The sequence below is a fragment of the Cavia porcellus genome, unplaced genomic scaffold, assembly GCF_034190915.1.
Source record: "Cavia porcellus strain 051 isolate PalLab524CR breed Dunkin Hartley unplaced genomic scaffold, mCavPor4.1 scaffold_29, whole genome shotgun sequence".
NCBI classification, from domain to species: Eukaryota; Metazoa; Chordata; class Mammalia; order Rodentia; family Caviidae; genus Cavia; species Cavia porcellus.
Genome location: NW_026947512.1, coordinates 48,976,819 through 48,996,677, shown reverse-complemented (window position 1 = coordinate 48,996,677; position 19,859 = coordinate 48,976,819). Strand labels below are relative to the sequence as shown.

Here is a 19,859-nt window from a genome sequence, read left to right as displayed (position 1 = left end):
ATATTGCCCCAAATCCTAATGGGACTGGTCATTTAATAAATGTGTATATAATGTAATACTTTTCCAAAGTTAGAAAAACTCAGATTTTTAAAACCTATCCTGAAGGTTTTGAATAAGAAATGGTAGACTTGATAACTTTTTTTCTTTTTGGAAAGCTTAAAATTCTGATTTTGAAAAAATACTTGAACTTTTAGAATTCAGAATATTTATTAGTTGAGGGCTACCTATACTTGTATCCCACATCTCCTTATTTTTTTTGTATTTATGCTTCATGCTAGCTATTCCTATCCTGATGTTTTCCCTCTTGAACTCACTGAGCCTTGCTTTTTCATCTGTAAAATGGACATGTGTTTCTCTACATTGAGGAATGCATTTTGGGGTTTAAACAAGATGATAGTAGAAGAAGGTTTAGAATCTAGCATAGGATGTGCTCCATGCATACAAGTACTCTTTATTCCTTCAGTTCGTGCTCCTTACTGTTCTGGAGTCTGAACTCATTCTTACATACCTCTTTCATCATCTAACTTTTAATCCCAAATGACTAGAATTACTTACTGTAGATCTTAGGAGAAAAATGTTCCAATACCAAAAAACATCTCTTTTCCCCACATTTCCCTGTTGATAAGGAGGGATGGAAGAGATTAGTAGGTCCAAGGGAAGCCGTTAAGTGACAGGAGAAGGTAGCAAGGAGGGCAGTGTTTACATGAAAGGTAATTCTGTTCTTTGTACCAAATCCAGTGCTGAATACTACGGGCGCAGCCTTCCTGTGTTAGAAACTAGGTCATTGAATAGAAGTCAGGTTTTTGTAGGTGAATAGTATTTCTTATAGAGTGCTAGTAATAAAGGTTTTGTTTTCTAGAAATAAGCATATTCAAAGTTTTCTTTTGGTATAACTCAATTACTACTGCATTTAATGCCTCCTCATTATTTTAGATTAAAATGTCAATTCTGGCCTGGAATATATGTCACCTCTTAAAGATTTTGGCATATTCAGATGAGGAGGTAGTCATGGAATGGCAGAACCTGTTTTAAAAATATGTATTTTATGCTCTTGATTATATTAGATAATTATTACTTTGCAAAGTTGCATGTTCAATAGAGTATTTTGGCTGAAATTTAAAGTAACCTCGCAAAGGTGTCCTCATAGTAAGTGAGATTCACAGTTTGATGTTGGCAGGTGGTTGTTAGTAAATGGTCAGATGCAGCGTGGCCCCTCCCCTGTGCCAGGCCTTGTTACCATAAGCCTTGTGAATGGTGGAGGCCTTGTTCTCTGGAGACTTGCACGCTAGGGAGTTGGGAGCGGGGCAGAGTGCGCATGAGTGCAGGTGCCAGAGCATTTGCAGTGCAGAGGCAAGGGTGGGTGTGGGCAGTGGAATCAACCACGAGTCTAGTTGTGTCCAGATTCTCATAGTTGCAGTGATGTGCAAACAGTTGTACTGGAACTGGATATCCACTTTCACATCAGGCATCCGCCTGGAGGAGCGCCAGGCCACCGACGGGAGAGTGCTGGGACGGCAGGCCACAGTGCCACCACAGGTGCACATTTTTGGTTTCTGTGCACTGGAATGATAGGATCCTTGCTTCAGGAAGTTAGGTTTGGTTTCTGGTGTTTTCCTGTGCTCCTGCAGTTATTGTGAGCCATGAAGATAAATGAAATGATCCTATTTACTTGATTCTGGAATGTAGTTTAAGGAACAATCTTTAAAAAACCATTTTGGTTTTTGAGAGATGAAAGAGATTTTATTTTAACCTCAGTTTGTGTAGTACCGTATTATTTTGGCCTTTGGAGGAGTTCTGCTGTGCAGTTTATTCAACTGAAAGAGCGCAGTTGTCTTTTGTTTTGAGGTATCTGAGGAAGAGCTCAAGGTCTCAGTTGGCTGAATTATAGCATGAAACCTGAGATTAATCCCTTGGTCTTTTATAAAAGGGAATAGTTAGACCCAGGAGCATTCTCAGATGAGTTGTGGTAATAAAAAGGCTTCTTTCTTTCAGAGTTTTTTGTTCTGTTATGTTTGTGAATCTAAAGACATATCTGGTAAATACATACACATACATGATGAATCTGTTGGTAGTTTACGTACAGAGCAAATCAAGTTGTTCTTAAATTTAAGGTTTTAAAATCTGAATTTTGTTGTCTTTTAGCAATAGCCTATATTTAAATTGCTAGTATAAAAGTCAGGCAAGTTATAAAGGCTTTAAAGATCACTTGTTGTGGTACTGTTAAAGTAATTGTAGAAATGAGGGAAGCCATAGAGATTCTTTTCTTATAAAGGAAGGCAGAAGAAAGGAATAGCCTGCACACTGCAAAGTTGTATCTGTGTGTCTGCCTTTTGCCAGCTGTTACAGTTACTAGTAAAGGAAATATTAGGCGAAATAGAGACTCTCTTGATACTTGCTTTGTTACATTGTTTATATATTCTTAGATATTTACTGTCCCTGAACAAAAAAGCATTCTTTTTCATGTGTGGATACATATTGAGTAGGTAGTTTCCATTGTTGTGGGCTGAGGCAAATAAGTAGCAACTCCTTCCCCTTTTTTAGCTCATGTCCTTAAATGCTAGTTCTTTTTAATAAGTCATTAAGGGAATATGCTAAGATAAGGAAAATATTCAGTGTTACTAAACATAAAAAAGTGCAGTGACACCAACTGCATTTGGTTCTAAGATTTAGCATTTTAATTCATTTGGATTCTGTGTTTAAAGAATAAAACTTATTTAAAAACTTGTTAGCTTGTTTCTCACCCTCCCTGCATATGGAAGCCTGAGAAGACAATGTTTATTTAGATTCCCATCTTTTCTTGTTATTATGTCAGTGTATATAATTTAGCTAACTTTTGTAATACATTTTTTGACTACACAGAAAGTTGGAGTAACTGGTCCCCCTGATCCGCAAGTTCGTTGTCCCTCTGTCATTGAGTTTGGGAAGTACGAAATTCACACCTGGTACTCCTCCCCATATCCTCAAGAATACTCAAGGTATGTTGACAGATTCTTTACTTTCCTGTTTTAGTTTTGTAGTGCTGTAGAGTTAGAAGGGATCTAAAGATGTTTTAATCCAGTTCATCTTTTTACATTTGAGGAAACCAGACTGGCTTATTTATTTTTGATACCAGCACTCAAACTCTGGGCCTTGCACTTGCCAGGTGGGCGCTGTGTCTATATCCCTGGCCCTAGGCTCTTTTAAAGAGCCTAGTCCCAGTAGCATTCTGTGGCAGCCAGTTAGTCTCTGCTAGCTTTATGTTTTCTTTCTTCCAACCTTTCTAAAATTCTTTAAAATCAGAAGCCAAAAACCTTACACATGTCAGGGTGAAAGAGGAATATTTTCTCTCTTTAAGACAAATTTGCCTTTACTCTTTACACAAAAGATTAAAAAAAAAAACAAACCTGGAATAACTGTAATACAGAGTTTCACTCAAGTAGCCTTTGACCCAAATTTAACAAATTTAGTGGACAGTGTCTTGTATAGGAATAATTGGATAAGTGGGATACTACCATTTTATATATAAATAACGGGTTTCCAGGCATAAAAACTAATCATGCTCCATCTAACTTTTTGTGATGAAGCAGGCTGTATATTGAAGCCAAATTGGTTTTGTAATTTGTCTGTGACATAAATAGCCAGTGTAACCCTAGAAGTTACTTGTCTACTCTGTGCCTCAGTTTCCCCATCTATAAATGGGGATGCTAACAGTACTTGCTTCAGAGTGTTATTATGGACATTAAATGAGTCTGATGTAAATCAGAAAATGGTAAATGTTCAGTCATTGTATTTTTCTTTTAAAGTCAGAATCAAGCAAAATCATGTAAGATATAATAAGTTAAATAGTTTATAATTTGAAATATATCAATCATAGTAATGCTTTCTAATCTGTGAGCCACTTATGTCCCAGTTTCCCATTTAGCAAGTGTTGTATGGAATAATAAAGTATGATTCTCCGTGAGTTAAATTTGTGCCTTTTACTTAATAACATTGCCTGTCTGAAATATTAGCAGAATTAATTGTAACATTTATTTAGTGCTTCATAGTATACGAAATTGTTTCCAAGAAGCTGGGAATATGTCTGTGTAGTTTTTTTTTTTTTTAATCTTCTACTAAAAGCATCTTTTTTTCTTTCCCTAGAATCTAATAACTTTCTGATATAGTTTCTAAATACGTAGCAGAATTAGAAAAGTAGGAGCATGATGCTATTACAGACCCTGACTTCAGTGAAGAAGTCACAACTATGAAAAGAAGAGGCAAGAAAAGATCTAGAAAACTGACAGGTGCACAAAACAACTGAGAACCCTTTATGATTGAGTCAGTCCCAAACTAACCAATAAACTGGCGTACTCTGTATCATGGAATAACAACCATCAATCAGAGATTATTAAGAAAGTTGGGTGGGTGGGAAGGAGGGAGGGAGATAGATAGATTCCCTCAACTCCCCGTAGAACTCTAGTATTCAAGGTAACTCATTCCTCTGGAGTTTGACTAACCTCTTATGATCAAAAAGAAATACACTGAGAAGTTCATTCCTTTCTCTCTCTCTCTCTCTCTCTCTCTCTCTCTCTCTCTTTCTGAAACAGGGTCTCAATACACAGTTCAGGCTGGCCTTGAGCATACTTTGTGGCCCAGGCTGGTCTCGAATTCAAAATTATCCTCCTGCCTAAGCCTCCTAAGTGCTAGGATTATAGGTGTGTGCCACCATGCCCAGCTGAAATTCATTTCTTTATCAGATATAAGTGAGGTGGTTTTTTGTTTGGTTTTTTTTTTTTTTTTTTTTTTTTTTTTTTTGGTAGTGGGAGTCAAATTCAGGATCTTGTGGTTGCCAACCACGTGCTTAGGCCACTAAGCTATATCCTTGATCCTTAAGTGGCTTTTTACAAGCTCTCCACATCACAAAAGCACTTGACTTGGAGAAGAAAGCTTGTTTAACATATCTCAACTGCTCCAGGGATTGCGGGGCATATAGATTGGAACCACAGGCACCATGTCTCTTCTGCTCAAGTGGGGTGGACATAGCCATCCTCAGCACTTGCCTTTCAAAAGACAAGAATAGAACCTTGTCTATTAAGATGATAAAAGGATTCATTAAAATTGCTTCGTTTTCTTACGCATTTGTCACTAGAATTAGGTGTGAGGGAACTGTTCATCGGTGAAATAGTAAACATAGCCATCAGAAAATAACCAAAAACAAAAAAAAGAAATTAAATGGAAGAGAGAACTAGGATGGCTACTGAAAGTCACCTTCCTTCAAGCAGGAGTTTAGACTTCCTCTGCATTTCCTTCTCCACTGTGGTTCTTTTGAGTTTTCCATTAGAAAGTATTTGGTAATTTAATGGTGCCTTTAGTAATTATGAAATGTTTCCTATGTATTTATTCTCTTAGTTACATTTTTAAAAACACTATATATTCAAATGAATTTGGGCTATTTGGTTTCTGAATTATTTTAAACTTGAGTTGACTGAAATGTTTGGAGAGCTTATATTTTCCAAATAATGTCCTCTATCTTTAATCTTGTCAGTATTTTTTCTACACTGAATTACCTCTAAATTGTATTACTGTCATTAAAGGTTTTAAGCTCTTTTTTAAAAAGTTCCAGATCCTACAGTAGGTGGAAACAGGCAGTTGGGACAAACAGAAAAGAAAGATATCACAAGAGAAAAAAATCTTTTGGGAAATAGGATTCATGCTTTAGGGCAAGTCCCATAATATCTCAACATTTATATTTGTATACTAAGAAATCTTGTAATCTTAGCTTCTAAAAAAGCATTAAGTCTCACACAGTAAAGAATGTAATAGTTTTGTTTTTGGTTTTTGTTGTTGTTTTAGTACTGAGGGTTGAACTCAAGGCCTATACTGATCTACATCTCCAGCCCTTTCTTTAGTTTGAGGCAAGGTCTCACTAAATTGTCCTGGTTAGGGTTGAACTTGGATCAGCTTCTCAGAATGCTAGAATTAGAGCATGCAACACCTTTTACAGCTTTTACCTAAGTTTTTCTACCACCACCTTGTGATGCTTATAGATAGAGAAAAGTTTACAGAGAGCCCTGCCATTAGAAACATGATTTTGATGACCCGAGGACAAGAGAAATTATCATCACATCTCCTACCTTGAGTTACTTTTTCACTGAGACACAATGCCCAGCACTCTTACGTTAAAGGAGGAAAGGTTTATTTTGGCTCACAGTTTGTAGAGGTTTTGCTCCACAGTTGGCTGGCTCCAAGACAGGGAGGCCTGGCAGGCAGGAGGCAGCAGGGGATCAACAGGAGGAGGAAGAATATCTGTATGTCCTTCCAGACCACACCCAGAGTGATCACCTCTTTCCACCAGGCTTCACCTCCCAGCATGACACCAAGCTGTGAACCCATCAGTGGACTTAGCCAGTGAGGAGAATCATACTTCCATGGTCCAGTCACCTCCCCAGAGCCCCACCTCTGAATGTATGAGGTTTGAGGAAATGTCTAGATATAAGCCATAGCATTCCCACTTCTGAGCTGCTTAGAGCTGTGCTTCATAGTAACCTCTTTGCTATATGAGTATTTTATGTCTTGAAGAAGCAGAACAATAGAGTATCCTAGACATTTTCCTTACCTTTTTGTCCTCTTCTTGACTTGATCTGTTGCTTAGATTTTGAGGTTGTTACTAGAACCAGGTTGGACATCCCAACTACTGAAGAAATAAAATGGAATCTTTAATGTCTTTGGCTACTAGATAATGAAGAAAAATGGATGAAAGGATAATTTTTTTAAATCATAAATATAGCAACTATAATTATCACTCACTGACCTTGGTACTGAACTGTAAGCATCTCAGAAATAATTCTGTGAGGTGGATATATCTTATTTTACAGACCCAAGCCCAGCAAACATAATCAGTAGTTTGTAAATGGCAGAACTAAGATTTGAGCACCACTTCTCCATCCCACATATCCTTCACATTTAAGCCTTTAGCCTGTGCTAGTGCTTGCAGCTTTGGCTCTAAAGGAAGCAGGCTTGGTTTGACTTACATCTTCAATTTAAGTCATACTTGATGGAATTTTTGTACCAAAATTTTACTACAGCTTGACCTATTTTAAAGGCCACAAAAATTGCTACTGTCTTGGGTCATGTTTACACTATTTACACTATTCCAGAAATAAGGAAATTACACATAGCTGTACCCCGTGCCTGATTTTACAAACTGGGATGTCAGCATATTGGCAACTAAAGCAGACTTCAAGTATGGAGGCTGCACTCCAGGGTGTAGCTAATGAGGTAAACTCAAGACCTAGATGCAGCCCAGGAGAGTCCTCTTGGGCTGGGAGTCTAATCTCCATAACTACATGTCCCTTCATGTTGTGCCTTTTCTCTGTTCTTTTTCAGTGGGATCACTGAAGCTGTTTTTCTTCACCAAAAGAAACATTTTTCCTCTTTTTCTCTTAGGTTATTTTGTTTAGATTAACTGTGTCATGCCAGTGGGCTTGGTTCTAATGAAGTCAGGGAATTTTAAAATGTTTACAGAAAGAAATAGATTGTGATAGAGTAGACCATAATGCTTGTTTTTACTTTGTTGTTTTTCATACAATAGAATTGGTTCACTAAAGTTTTTTAATTGTTAATAAAATGTCCTACATCCTAAGATACTATCGTGGATGTATACTTTACTAGATAAGACTTGGCAGTAAGTTTCTCAGAGAAGCAAGCTGGTTACTGGTAGAACTTTAAAAATTTTTTTGTCTTTTTCTCATAGACCAGAAGCAATACATTGTATTTCCTTTCTTTTTAAAATATTTTGAGTATTTATTATTTTAATTGACAAAATTACACTTGTCATTAACAACATGAAAAGTTAGCCTTTGTTTCTAATTCAAAGGTTAAGTGGTCTGTCACTTTTTTTCTATAATTTTTCTTTCTGAATAATTCAAAAAGCACGGGGTTATGTTTTTGTTTCTCAGACTCATATTTTAGGAAATTTATAGTGGTAGAATGTAGCCCTCAAAGTGAATCTCTACTCAAGTAGTGCCGCTTCTGTGTCTTCATATTGAGACAGTTTAAAATTGTTTATTGAGAACTTAGCACAGCTGAATAAAAGTTAGGAGTAGGAACTTGGGGGAAAAGATGCCATTCTTCTACCATCCTTTCAAGCAGAAAGTATTTGAATTCCATATATTCAGGAAGTCAGGTGGCAGTTACAAATGATTGTAAGACTGAGTTAACACATTTAATTCCCACATTACATGACAGAACGTATGTTTGTGATCTTTTCATTTTATAGGCCTGGTATCAAAGAAAGAAGAAGCTATTTATCTTACTGCCATTCCTCCTCTCAATAGTGGGGTTTGAAGCAGTATGCAAAGGATGTAAGCAAAATTGTCTAGTATACATTTCTTTTCCATCCTCTTGGCTCTTGTTGACTTTATGTCAGTTACTTGTTTCACTCAGTACTTTATTTTGGAATGTTTTTTTGCAGTAATGTTATTCTCTCACGTTATGTTGGTGTAGCTAATATTAGAGATTTTGGAAAACAATAGTGTGTATTACAGATGTACAGGACTGATGTTCCATAAACACCTTTAGAAAGGCATTAGTAGAATGTTAGATTTTTCAGAGAAATTGCAGTAATGGTTTAGAAGCTGCCTTCAAAATGGAAACCTGAAAGCATAATTGTCTTCACACTTTAATTAATATTTTTGTGTGTGTTAATCTGCTTAGCAAGTATTTTTAATTCTAGGGTAATCTTTTATTAACTGTCTAAACTGATAGCAACCAAATTAATGAGCTTTCTGAAATTTTCTACCATCTCAATATTTATGAGACAAGACAGTACTCTGTTTGAATTACATATTATGTCATTTCATCATCTAGTAAGCATATTGTTTGAATGATGGTATCACATCTCAGATTATCAAGACATACAGTACCAGTTCTGGATGCAAATGGAGATATAGAAAAGTCAGCTTTGTGCGGAATATACATGGGATGTGTGTTTTGTTACAGAAAAGCCTTTCAGCATTAAGAATTCAGACTAAAATATATATGAAAGCCACTGATTTTTAATTTAGGTTATGTTCCTTGCATTATCTTAGGAACTGGTCTAATCACTTTTGTCAAGCTGCTCATAAAAGGAATGTTAGTGTATAAACGTGAAGCTCTGATAAACTGTTACTGAAATACTAAGACTACTGAATAAATGATACATTATCATTGAGAATATCTGAATGAATAATTTAAGCCTATTTCACTTGTTGAATAATAGACTTTTGACTTAAAAGATTTCATGTGATGACTTTTAACCAGGGAAAAAAGCCAGAACTTCAGGGGTAAAAATGGGGTAGTGTCATATATCTTAACTTACAAAAATATATTCAGAGTTTTAATTTCATAAAAATTTGCAAAGTTTGTCTTTAAAATATACCCTATATGTCCATTTTCCTGAGCACTATAGATGCACCTGCTATACCTAACAAGGGGCTTGACATATGTTAAGTATTCAAGAGATATTTCCTAAAACTGATGGATGGAAATAAACAACAAAGAAATAAGGAATCTTGTAGCTCAGCAAAATCATCTTCATTTATTTATATGTTAGGAAGGTAAACTTTATTCTGCTTTTAAAGATTATCAAAAATTTAAAATTAGCCTAATGGGGAAGAAACTGAATTAGTTGTCTACATTTCTCTAATCTTTGCCCCATACTGTTAATTAATTGGCCACCATTATCTAAATTGGGTTTTTTGTTCTTTCATTTATTGATTAATGGACACTAATATATTCCCTATCTTTCTGACTTGATAATGAAAGACAAAAAAGATAAAGTGAACATTTGAAGGTCTACAAAATATAAAGCCCTGTTTTGAAATTATTATTTACAGGCTGCCTAAATTGTATCTTTGTGAGTTCTGTCTAAAATATATGAAAAGTAGAACTATTCTACAACAACACATGAAGAAATGTGGTTGGTTCCATCCTCCTGCCAATGAGATTTACCGAAAGAATAATATTTCTGTCTTTGAGGTAAGGTAGATGTTTAGTACTTATATTCCTATTCATTTCAACAACAGTGCCATCTGTGCTGCATGTGTTGTACATGAATTTTTGGGAGATGTTTCGCTGTTATTCGCTCACCCCTTAGCCAGATACTTTAGTTACTGAGTTCGGCCAGCCTACATGGTACCCAGTTCACCAGCGTGGCTTCAGAATAGATTACTCTGAATTTCATTGAATCAAAGTGTTATGTATCTTACTATTTTTTATTTAGTACTAAAGGAGAAAAGTACTGCTAATTATAACTTCTGATAACTCCATTTGATATTTAGCCAACCAATTTTACATATGCTAATGTGTATCTTTTAGAAGCTATGAAATGTGGCATTTAAATGAAAGAATTTTAGTGATTTAAAAGGAATAGAGATGTAACCAACAGTATTAGTAAATTTTAGTATCATGTTGATACATCTGTGATCCTGTGTGCTATTAGTAGTGACCTCTAGTGTTTTGATCTTCAGTTCTGTAGTTTGCATGCCAGCTATTGAGTACTTGCTATATGCTCAGTCTTATTACTTAATACAGTGACAGAATTTCAAATTGTCTGGATCTGCTCAGTCTCTCACTTTCTTAGTCTTCACTAAGACTATTTTAGTTGTTCAGTAGCTCTTCACCTGGAAAGTAGTGAGGTATCAGGCATGGTATACAATACCGTTTCAGAACATCCAAAAGCAAATTGCTTCTAATCATGCATTGATTGATGTGTATTTTAAAAGAATTCACAGCAAGTATTGTATATTTAGATTGTCAAGGAGTTCAGTTAGTGCACCAGTGTTTTGGAAACTAACATGGGCACCCATCAGCATTTTATAAAAGAGTGAACTCTAGCAACTTAAGAACCCAGGAAATGGCTGGGCATGGTGCAGGCATGGGAGGCTGAGGCAAGAGCATTGCTGTGAGTTTGAGACTAACCTGAACTACAAAGTGAGTTCAAGGCCAACCTGAGCTGTGTAGTGAAACCCTGTTTCAAAAAGATGCACACACTAAAAAACATACGAATGTAGTGCTTCTGATCTTGGCCAGCCTGAATCTCATTTGCCGAATTCATAGGAACCTGTATAATGTCTCTAAATGGCACTAGTACTGCCTTGTGTAAGTTTATTCAGAGTATACCTAATTGTGGTAGTCAGACCATGTTGCTTCAGGCTGCTGGTACCGATAGAACATCATGTTTTACCTAATGGATGTGTTTTAGAAGAGGTTATACTTCAGAATCTTTCATTGAATTAAGCACTTTTGAAAATGAAGCTTGATGTCAGAAATATCCCTACAGTTAATCTTTTTTATAAAAACAGAATATGCAATTTTAAAATCAGATTAGCTCTTCCTGCTTTGTTGAAGTGTAATACATATTTGATTGTCTTAAAACAGCAGGTTCCCTGATAACTGCCATTTTAAAGGAGAGCTTCCTTCCAAGTTCTAGTGTGTTCTGATCACTGATACCTTCTCTTGGGGATAGGTAGGCTACAGATACCTGGAGATGCTTGTAACTGATGCATATTGTTTTAGAACTAAGAAACAGTCTACTGACCACTTCTTCCTGTGTTTTTGTACCCCATTTAGGTTGATGGGAATGTGAGTACCATTTATTGTCAAAACCTGTGTCTCTTGGCAAAGTTGTTTCTTGACCACAAAACACTCTATTATGACGTGGAACCATTTCTTTTTTATGTACTAACACAGAATGATGTCAAGGGCTGCCACCTTGTTGGTTACTTTTCTAAAGTAAGTATACCAGCTTAAAATGTTTGAGTTCACCTGGAAATCTGGAATGGTTTTTGCTGGTTCTCAGTGGGAAATAATACTGGTATCATTTAGCTTTTTGGAGAAGGAAACAGAAGGAACATTCAGAAATTTACCAGCTGTTTAAAAGGCGCCTAGTAACATTCAACAACCTATATTCTCCCAGGAACATGAACTGCTGGGAATACTCAAGAGGGAAGTTTTAAAATGACTTTTCCCATGGCAATAATAGATAGAAATTGTGAAATAAACAGAGTCATTACTTCTGAGTTCTTTCTCAGCTTAAATCTTACTAATTTGAATTTTTAAGCCTAGAATAAAAGTAAGAGTCCATTTTTTTTCAAACAATATTTTCTTTTTCCTCCCTGTTTTATTCCCTTAGGGGAAAGAAAGTTTCTAGTCAAACAACATAAAAGATACACTTTTAATTTAAGCAAATCTATAGTATCTTAATTTTTATAAAACAGTTCAGTGAAAAGTGCTAGCTTTGTAAGAGTTCTTTAAGGACTACTTCACTAGCCAAATGTGATTTAAAATGTATGATTTAAAAGTGACTAATCTATGAAAAGGTATTCATAGCTCACATTCAGGGACCATTTTGTGTATAACAAATAGGGAGTAAAGCTGCCCTGTGTAGCACCAAAGCAGGAAATAGACTTTGAAATGTTGATGAATCTTCTCCCTTCTAGAGTACTGTGTTGATTTTTCACTTTTAGTATGTAGATTGTTTGGGTTTCAAATTCCTCTGCTGATCAGAGACACTGAGCTGTTGTGGTGTTAGACAGTGTCATTTTACTGTACATTATCACTCCTCTAGGACGGTAATGATAGTGGTGGTGACTTAACATTGTCTTGTCTTCTCCCACTGGTGTGGTTTTTCTCTTACTTTGATTTGGTTTTTTGTTTTTTAGGGTATTTTTATTTTTTATTTTTCTATTTCCAGAGGCCTCAGGCTGTGGTTTTACCTATTAGTCTTTGTTTCTTAATAATTGAATTTCCTATTTAGTTTTGTGAGCTTGTCATTTTAAAACTTAGCTTCTGTTTTCTCTACCAGGAAAAGCACTGCCAGCAAAAATACAATGTTTCCTGTATAATGATTCTTCCTCAATACCAGCGCAAGGGCTATGGCAGGTTCCTCATCGATTTCAGTAAGGGTGATATTAATATAACTTCTCATTTTCTTTTCCTGTGAACCTTCTGTGTCTGTATATTCCAAAATTTGTAGGAAGTGTATTGGTTGCTAGTATCTCTTGTCATGATTAGAAGGGTTTTTAAAACTTAAAATCGTAAGTTTTATTGCCTTCAGTTCAACATAGTTTTAATAGCTAATATTGAATACAATTTTGTGTGGTTGGCAGCAAATGACTTTAATTTGCAACTGTTCATTTATGGTGGAAATTGGTTTTATGTGATTATACTAACAGCAGTGCTGAAAACATTGCGTAACTCCTCAAATCAGTGTTAGAAAATAAACAGCATCTGTCCTATTTTTATTAACCCATTAGCTGAGAATACATGTGCACTTCTCAGTTAACAGTCTCTACCTTGTGGTTCAAAATGTACAACACAACTTAAAAAATTACAAAAAGTGAATGTTACAGGAAATAATTTAACCTGAATTAGGAAGTAAAAGCTACCAGTTTTAAAGAGGTCATTATAGAACTTGTATTCTATTACACATATAGGTAAACTTCGTAAGAAAGTTAAGGGTATGTAGTAAATTGGATAATCATGAAATAGTAATTCGAGGGAACATTTTCCTTGTTATATATGCTTTAAAATATTTTAAAGGAATAGATACAGAAATAATAGTTGAAGCTAAGGATTTTGATTCCACTCTTGAGAAATTAATTCTGACCTACACAGTTAAACTTGTTTTACTTGGCTTTTGTCTACCATATTTTATTGGTATTTGCTATTGATTATTTTGTACATTTTCTTGGATAAGCAATAGAGGATGGAACTTTAATACATTGCTTTGAAATAAGACTCAGGATTGACATATTAAATACAACTAACTTGCTCCATTAGGGAAAAGATTTTATTTATGGTGATGAGTGATATGTTATTTATGGTGATTTTGAGGTAGCCAGTTCTTTGCATGATGACAGGTGTTTCAGTTTACTTTTCCCTAGTGTAGACTATTTCTCCAGATTACCGATGTTAAACTACTTTTAAATGTTCTTGAATGACTGTCTCTTCCACTGTCTCCGTTTTCAATGCTTTTCTCTTAGAAATTAACACCCTTTTCTTTACCAGTTTTTGAGAGTTGTAGTTATACTACAGCAGAGGTCTGAAGAATGCATTGTATGTTTACACAAATCTGCTGAAAGTCTCATTTTCTAAGTGTAGAGTGATTTTTGTAAGGAGCCTTCGTTGGAATGAGAAATTATTCCCCAGTTTGCTCAGAGAACTGCAGTCTTAGAATTAGGCAGGAACTGCAGTGTGCTTTGTACTTTCTTAGTTCAGCTACAGCAGTCGCCATCTTGTGGTCCAAATAAAACTTGCAAGGGTGATTTTTGGCCTTGCTGAAGTATATTGAAATTAAAATTCCTGTTGCTATAAATTCATTATTAATGCAGTTTGTAAATGGGAATCTTAGTTTTTTTTTTTGTTTTTTTTGTCTTTTTCGTTTTTATCGGTACCAGGGATCGAACTCACGACTGCCTGCTTGCAAGGCAGGCGCTTATGCCACTGACCTAAATCCCCAGCCCCGGGAGTCTTAGTTTTTTAACAGCTTGAACATTTTAAAAAAGTACTTACATTGATTGTAGACAAAATAATTAGTCTACTTGTTATCTCCCTATAAATTCGTTTTGCAGTTTTGTTCCCCACGTTTGAAGGAATTTACCTTTCATGTTATTATTGCCTGTAATACTTGGATTAAGTATGGGAAAGGGCATTATTATTTTGGTGAATTCAACTGTTCTAGCATCCCTGACCTTTTGTGATCTGGAATTTCATAGGTTATTTGTTATCAAAGCGTGAAGGCCAGGCAGGGTCTCCAGAAAAACCCCTCTCAGACCTCGGGCGTCTCTCCTACATGGCTTACTGGAAGAGTGTGATACTGGAGTGCCTTCATCACCAGCATGACAGGCAGATCAGCATCAAGAGGCTGAGCAAGCTCACTGGGATCTGCCCTCAAGACATCACCTCCACTCTGCACCACCTACGGATGCTGGACTTCCGTAGTGACCAGTGAGTACTGCGTCCTCTGCACACTCTCACAAGGTCATTCCCAGATACTTTCTGGCCAGGTAGCCAGATTATTGAGGAAAGGGTGGTAACGAATACAGACAGTATACTTGGTGGTGTTGACATTATTTTTGTTTCTATGGTATTTTATTCTAATGATCATATTTATGTTTAAATTGCTTTTCTGGTCTTCTTCCTAATTTTTGAACCTAAGCCACAGAATCTTTTATCCTCTAATACTGGGAGTTCATTTTTTAAAATTAACAATCTAGAAACAATGTCATTAAGTAAAATATCTTCTTGATTAATTTCCATACAAATAGTGCAAAGTGAAAGGAATAGTGAGAAGAACACAGTTCATTCTTGCCTACTCAGGAAAACATCACAAAGGAGGGACATAGTTGAACTAAGTGGAGAATAGGAAAGCTCAGAGGAGCAGGAGACATAACAGCTGTAGGAGATTTGCATCAATAAATGTTTAAATAGCATAGTCCATTGAGGAGTGTAAGGTTTTTGTCCAGCTTCATAGTTCTTAGCAATCTCACTGGTAGCATATTTTCCTATCTCGTCTTCCTGAACAGGTTATTTATAAAGCATCATCTTTATCATCTCCAGGGTTTTTTATAGGTTGTGTCTGTATATTAATTTTGTGTGCACCTTATGCATTGTAAATTGCTATAAACTTTTCTCTGGTTTTAGATTTGTGATTATCCGCCGGGAAAAACTTATCCAAGATCATATGGCAAAGCTTCAGCTGAATCTGCGACCTGTAGATGTAGATCCAGAATGTTTACGCTGGACTCCTGTCATAGTCTCCAACTCTGTTGTCTCAGATGATGACGAAGAGGCTGACGAGGAAGATAATGAAGAGCCACAGTGCCAGGAAAAAGATTTAGAGACTAAGGTAAGGGCGTAAGTAGTCTGTTTTTCATGACAGAAGATGTTTTGGTTTTCATTAATATTTTTGATATGTATTGCAGTATTTTAACAATGAAGTAAATTTATACTAGAAGTTTAGATTTTATTTCAATGATAGAAATTTAAGGAAGACTGGCTCTTAACTTGTATAGTTTCTAAGCCCATCAAATTTCTTATACTGTGTTAATTTTATGACTAAAAATTCAGAGTACCTCTCAGAACCCTGGCAGTTGGATTTTAAGTGTGTGATAATATCTTTGACAGTTGGAATAAAAATATGTGTTCTTTAAAATAGAACATTAGGGAAACAATATAAACATGCATATATTTTCAGTGGATCTATAAAGTTCAATGGGCACTAAGACATCTTTAACCATTGAAAGGTTGATTGCTGTCTGTACTACCTTCTATAGATTTCATGTGGCGTATACCGTTCTTGTTTTTTTTCCCCTTTTAAAAGAGAAACAATGCTTTCATCCTTATGTCCTCCTTTGATAAACATACAACTTTTGACTTAAGTGGAATTAAATATTGGAATCAAAATAATTTCAGAATTTTTTTCATATTTTTCAAATATTTTCTTTCTCTTGCCTGTGCTCTGAGAACCTATTCTTCCCTGTTGATAAATTATTTCTGAAAAATTTTATAAACAATCTAACTTAACCATTTATATGAATCACTCACTTTGTATATCAGGATGGTGTTCCATACTAGTTAAAGAGCAGACGCAGGAGTCAGACTGTTTAGGTCTGTGTTCCAGTTTGTCGTAGGCAGTAATAGGGCTTTTTCGTGCCTCACTACCTCGTTTTTCAGGTGGAGATAGGACAGCACTTCACAGTTGTGATGAGGATTAAATGAATAGCATGTAAGTAGTAAATAGTACATTTAAAACATTTCCTACCACACAGGAAATGTTTATGTTAATTATTAAGTAACTCATTGTTTTCCTTTTAAGCTCTGATTTCTTTTCTTATCTCAATATGTATTTAAAAGAGCAGAATAGGTAGATATAACCAAACAGGACTGGAAAAGTTAAGCAGTCTTATTTTATTTTCTAAAATCAGGTGGGAAAGTCAGTGTCTCGGGAAAACAAAGAACAAGATTCTTACTCTTCAGTAGAAAGTGAAAAGAAACCAGAAGTTATAACTCCCGCTGGTTCTACACGTTTGAACAAACAGGTCCTTCCTCGAGACACTCTTCCTGCAAACAGCCAGCCCTTGAGGCGGGGACGCTGGGGGAGAAAGAACAGAAAGACCCAGGACCAGTTTGGTGATAAAGAGTCTACACTGCTTTTGGAAGAGACTTCATCAGCTCCTCAGGAACAATATGGAGAGTGTGAGGAAAAATCAGAAGCCTCACAAGAACAATATGCTGAGAGGGAAGAACAGTTGACAGCCTCTCAGGAGCAGCCAAGCCAGGAGGGGAAGCCAGACATTCCCAAAAGAAGATTCAGCGAGGGGACTGAGTTGTGGCAGGGACAACTAAAGAAAAGCTCTGAGGCTCTGAAGTGCAGATTACCAGAAGGAAGCCAGCGACTGCAGCGGTGCTACAGTGATGGTGACAGGGCTGTCCTCAGGGGCTTCAGTGAGAGCAGTGAGGAGGAGGAAGAGCCCGAAAGTCCGCGGTCAAATTCCCCACCTGTGCTTACCAAGCCCACTTTAAAAAGAAAGGTAATGCTTTCCTTACACATCTTTTCTTCCTCTGGTTGCAGCTACTTGCATGTTTTTTTTCTATCCTACAGTTCTCAAAGGATAAAAGTAGAAATCCCTAGTGTTGTTTTTAAACTTTTGAACCTCACTATATATTATAGCTTAGTACCTTCCCAGAAAACACTTGAAATGTGTGTTTTGGTTCTTGGGAATTCATTTATCAGTCATAAGGTTATTTAACGACAAACTATTTTAGCTTGCCAGCTTTATATTCAAACCAGGCACAGTAAGATATTAACAAAAATAACCAATAGTAAAATAGAACAACAATAACAGTATAATAAAAGTTGCATGAGTGTCTCTCTCAGAGTCCTACTGAAGAGTGCTTTTTATGGCATCTCTCATGCATATCTGAACTGCCAGGCATCACTGCTTTTGCTCTTTGGGGTCATTATGAAGTAAAGTACGGGCTACCTGAATGAACCATGACACCAAGATAGTCTTATCTGAAAACCAAGGTGGCCACTAGAAGACTTACAGGTAGGGGCAAGTGGGTGGTATTGTGATAAGTATGGATACGCTAGGCCCAGGAACACTTCACAGTCCAGTGCAGGAAGGAGGAGGAAGCAGGATGGCTCGAGATTTCCCCATGCTGCTCAGAACAGCATGCGATCTAAAAATTTAAGAATTATTTCTAGAATTTTCTTTTTAATCTTTTTGGACTGCATTTGAACACAAAAGTGACTGAAATCATGAATATTGCAACCACTTGTAAGAGGGAATTACTATACATGAGAAATAGCCCAGGCTCCGGGAGCGAACTTTCAGCATTGCCATGAGGCAGCCATGAGTGTGTTCGTACCTTGCCAAATGCCCCCGCAGAAATGGGTGATAGCTTTCTCCCAGAGCAGTGTGGCCATTGCTTTTCTTCGCAAGGCCTTTTTAAAAAAAACTTTAAAGAACATTTTCACATACACTTCACTGCAAAGAAATTCCAGCAAGTTCCCATGTACTCCATCCCGAGTTTGCTCTCTTACGTTGGTGGGGTATGTTATCACAATTTGTGATGCACTGTAGCATTAATTAGTAGAGTCCATCCTTGATTCCAGTTTCTAGTTTTTCCTAATGTCCTTTTCTTGTTCCAGGCCCCATCCAGCATACCACATTACATTTGGTGGTCGTGTGTCTTTAGGTTCTTCTTAGTTCTGACAGTTTCTTAGTCTTTCTTTGTTTTCGTCAGCCTTGACTGTTGTGAGGATTACTGGTCAGTTACTTTGTGGAAGATAATCCCTCATGAAATTAGAGTGGGGCAGTGTGAGTTTTGAGAGGAAGACATAGCAGCAAAGTACATCTCCTCACACTGATGGAGGTGACCGGCAGTACAGGTCCATGTATCAGGATGTGTGCCTCAGTGCGCCTTCCCTCTGACGCAGGTGGTACCGTCAGGTTATTCCTTCCTTCCCCTTTTCCTTGCTGCTGGGTGACATCAGCTGTGCAGCCCACACTTCAGGTGTGGTAGTTTTCCTGCAGCAGATAATCTGTGTAAATGATTTACTTGGGAGATTCATCCATTTTCCCTGTCAATGTATTCAGGCGTTTATTCCTATCAGTATGGACTCAAGTATTTACTTGGCATTTTAGTTTGTCATCCAGTACTGGTGATTCATTTGTTTGTACTTTAGGTTTTTTTTTTCTTTCTTTCTTTTTTAGTTCAAATTGTTCAGCTTTGGCCATTAACTCTTTTAGTTTCACTCCTGTGCCTTTTTGTTCTAAATGCCCCCATTGCTGTTTGTTTTTGTTCTGTTTTGATCACTTTCTTACATTTTGCCTCTCCAAGATTCTCCAAATTAACATTGTCTTTTTCCTGCTCCAAGCCTAGAATAAGCTGTTTCTGAGGAGCAGGGCCATTTTAAAATCTTAATTTAAAAATTATATTCTCAGAACTCATAGATTTGAAGCAAGAAAAGTGGAACGTTGATTAACTTTACTATTCATTGTGTGAAGAATGTCTTTGCCAGCCAGAGGCTTATATTGCTTGTTTATAAATTCAAACAAATGTACTGTTTCCTTATATTAAAAGAATATCACAGTAACCAGTGAGACCATATGCAAAGTACTTTTGACATTCTTGAAGAAATTCAGCTGCCTGGTAATCAAGGGATTGTGTGCTGTATTATAGCAGTTTCTTACTAGATGTGTCGCCTTGAGCAAGGCCTATAATCTTTCTAACCACTATACAATGAGGGGATTGTACTGTGTCATTGAGGGGTGGTCATTTTTAATACTTTGTATACTTTAAAATATTAGGTGCGCCAAGTGCAAAGGTATGCCTCATACACTTGAGTTTCA

At 36.5% G+C, this 19,859-nt stretch overlaps 1 protein-coding gene across 3 annotated transcripts in view; it reads left to right on the top strand.

The window, feature by feature from the left end:
* The window catches only part of Kat6a (lysine acetyltransferase 6A), a 135,660-nt gene that overhangs the window by 107,274 nt on the left and 8,527 nt on the right, over window positions 1-19,859 (top strand). For all 3 annotated transcript variants that reach the window (XM_063239907.1, XM_063239909.1, XM_063239906.1), the window contains 7 exons: window positions 2,860-2,975; window positions 9,834-9,975; window positions 11,569-11,730; window positions 12,803-12,896; window positions 14,715-14,946; window positions 15,643-15,847; window positions 16,926-17,531. In XM_063239907.1, coding sequence (XP_063095977.1) covers window positions 2,860-2,975; window positions 9,834-9,975; window positions 11,569-11,730; window positions 12,803-12,896; window positions 14,715-14,946; window positions 15,643-15,847; window positions 16,926-17,531 — 1,557 coding nt within the window. The remainder of the gene's footprint in view (window positions 1-2,859; window positions 2,976-9,833; window positions 9,976-11,568; window positions 11,731-12,802; window positions 12,897-14,714; window positions 14,947-15,642; window positions 15,848-16,925; window positions 17,532-19,859) is intronic.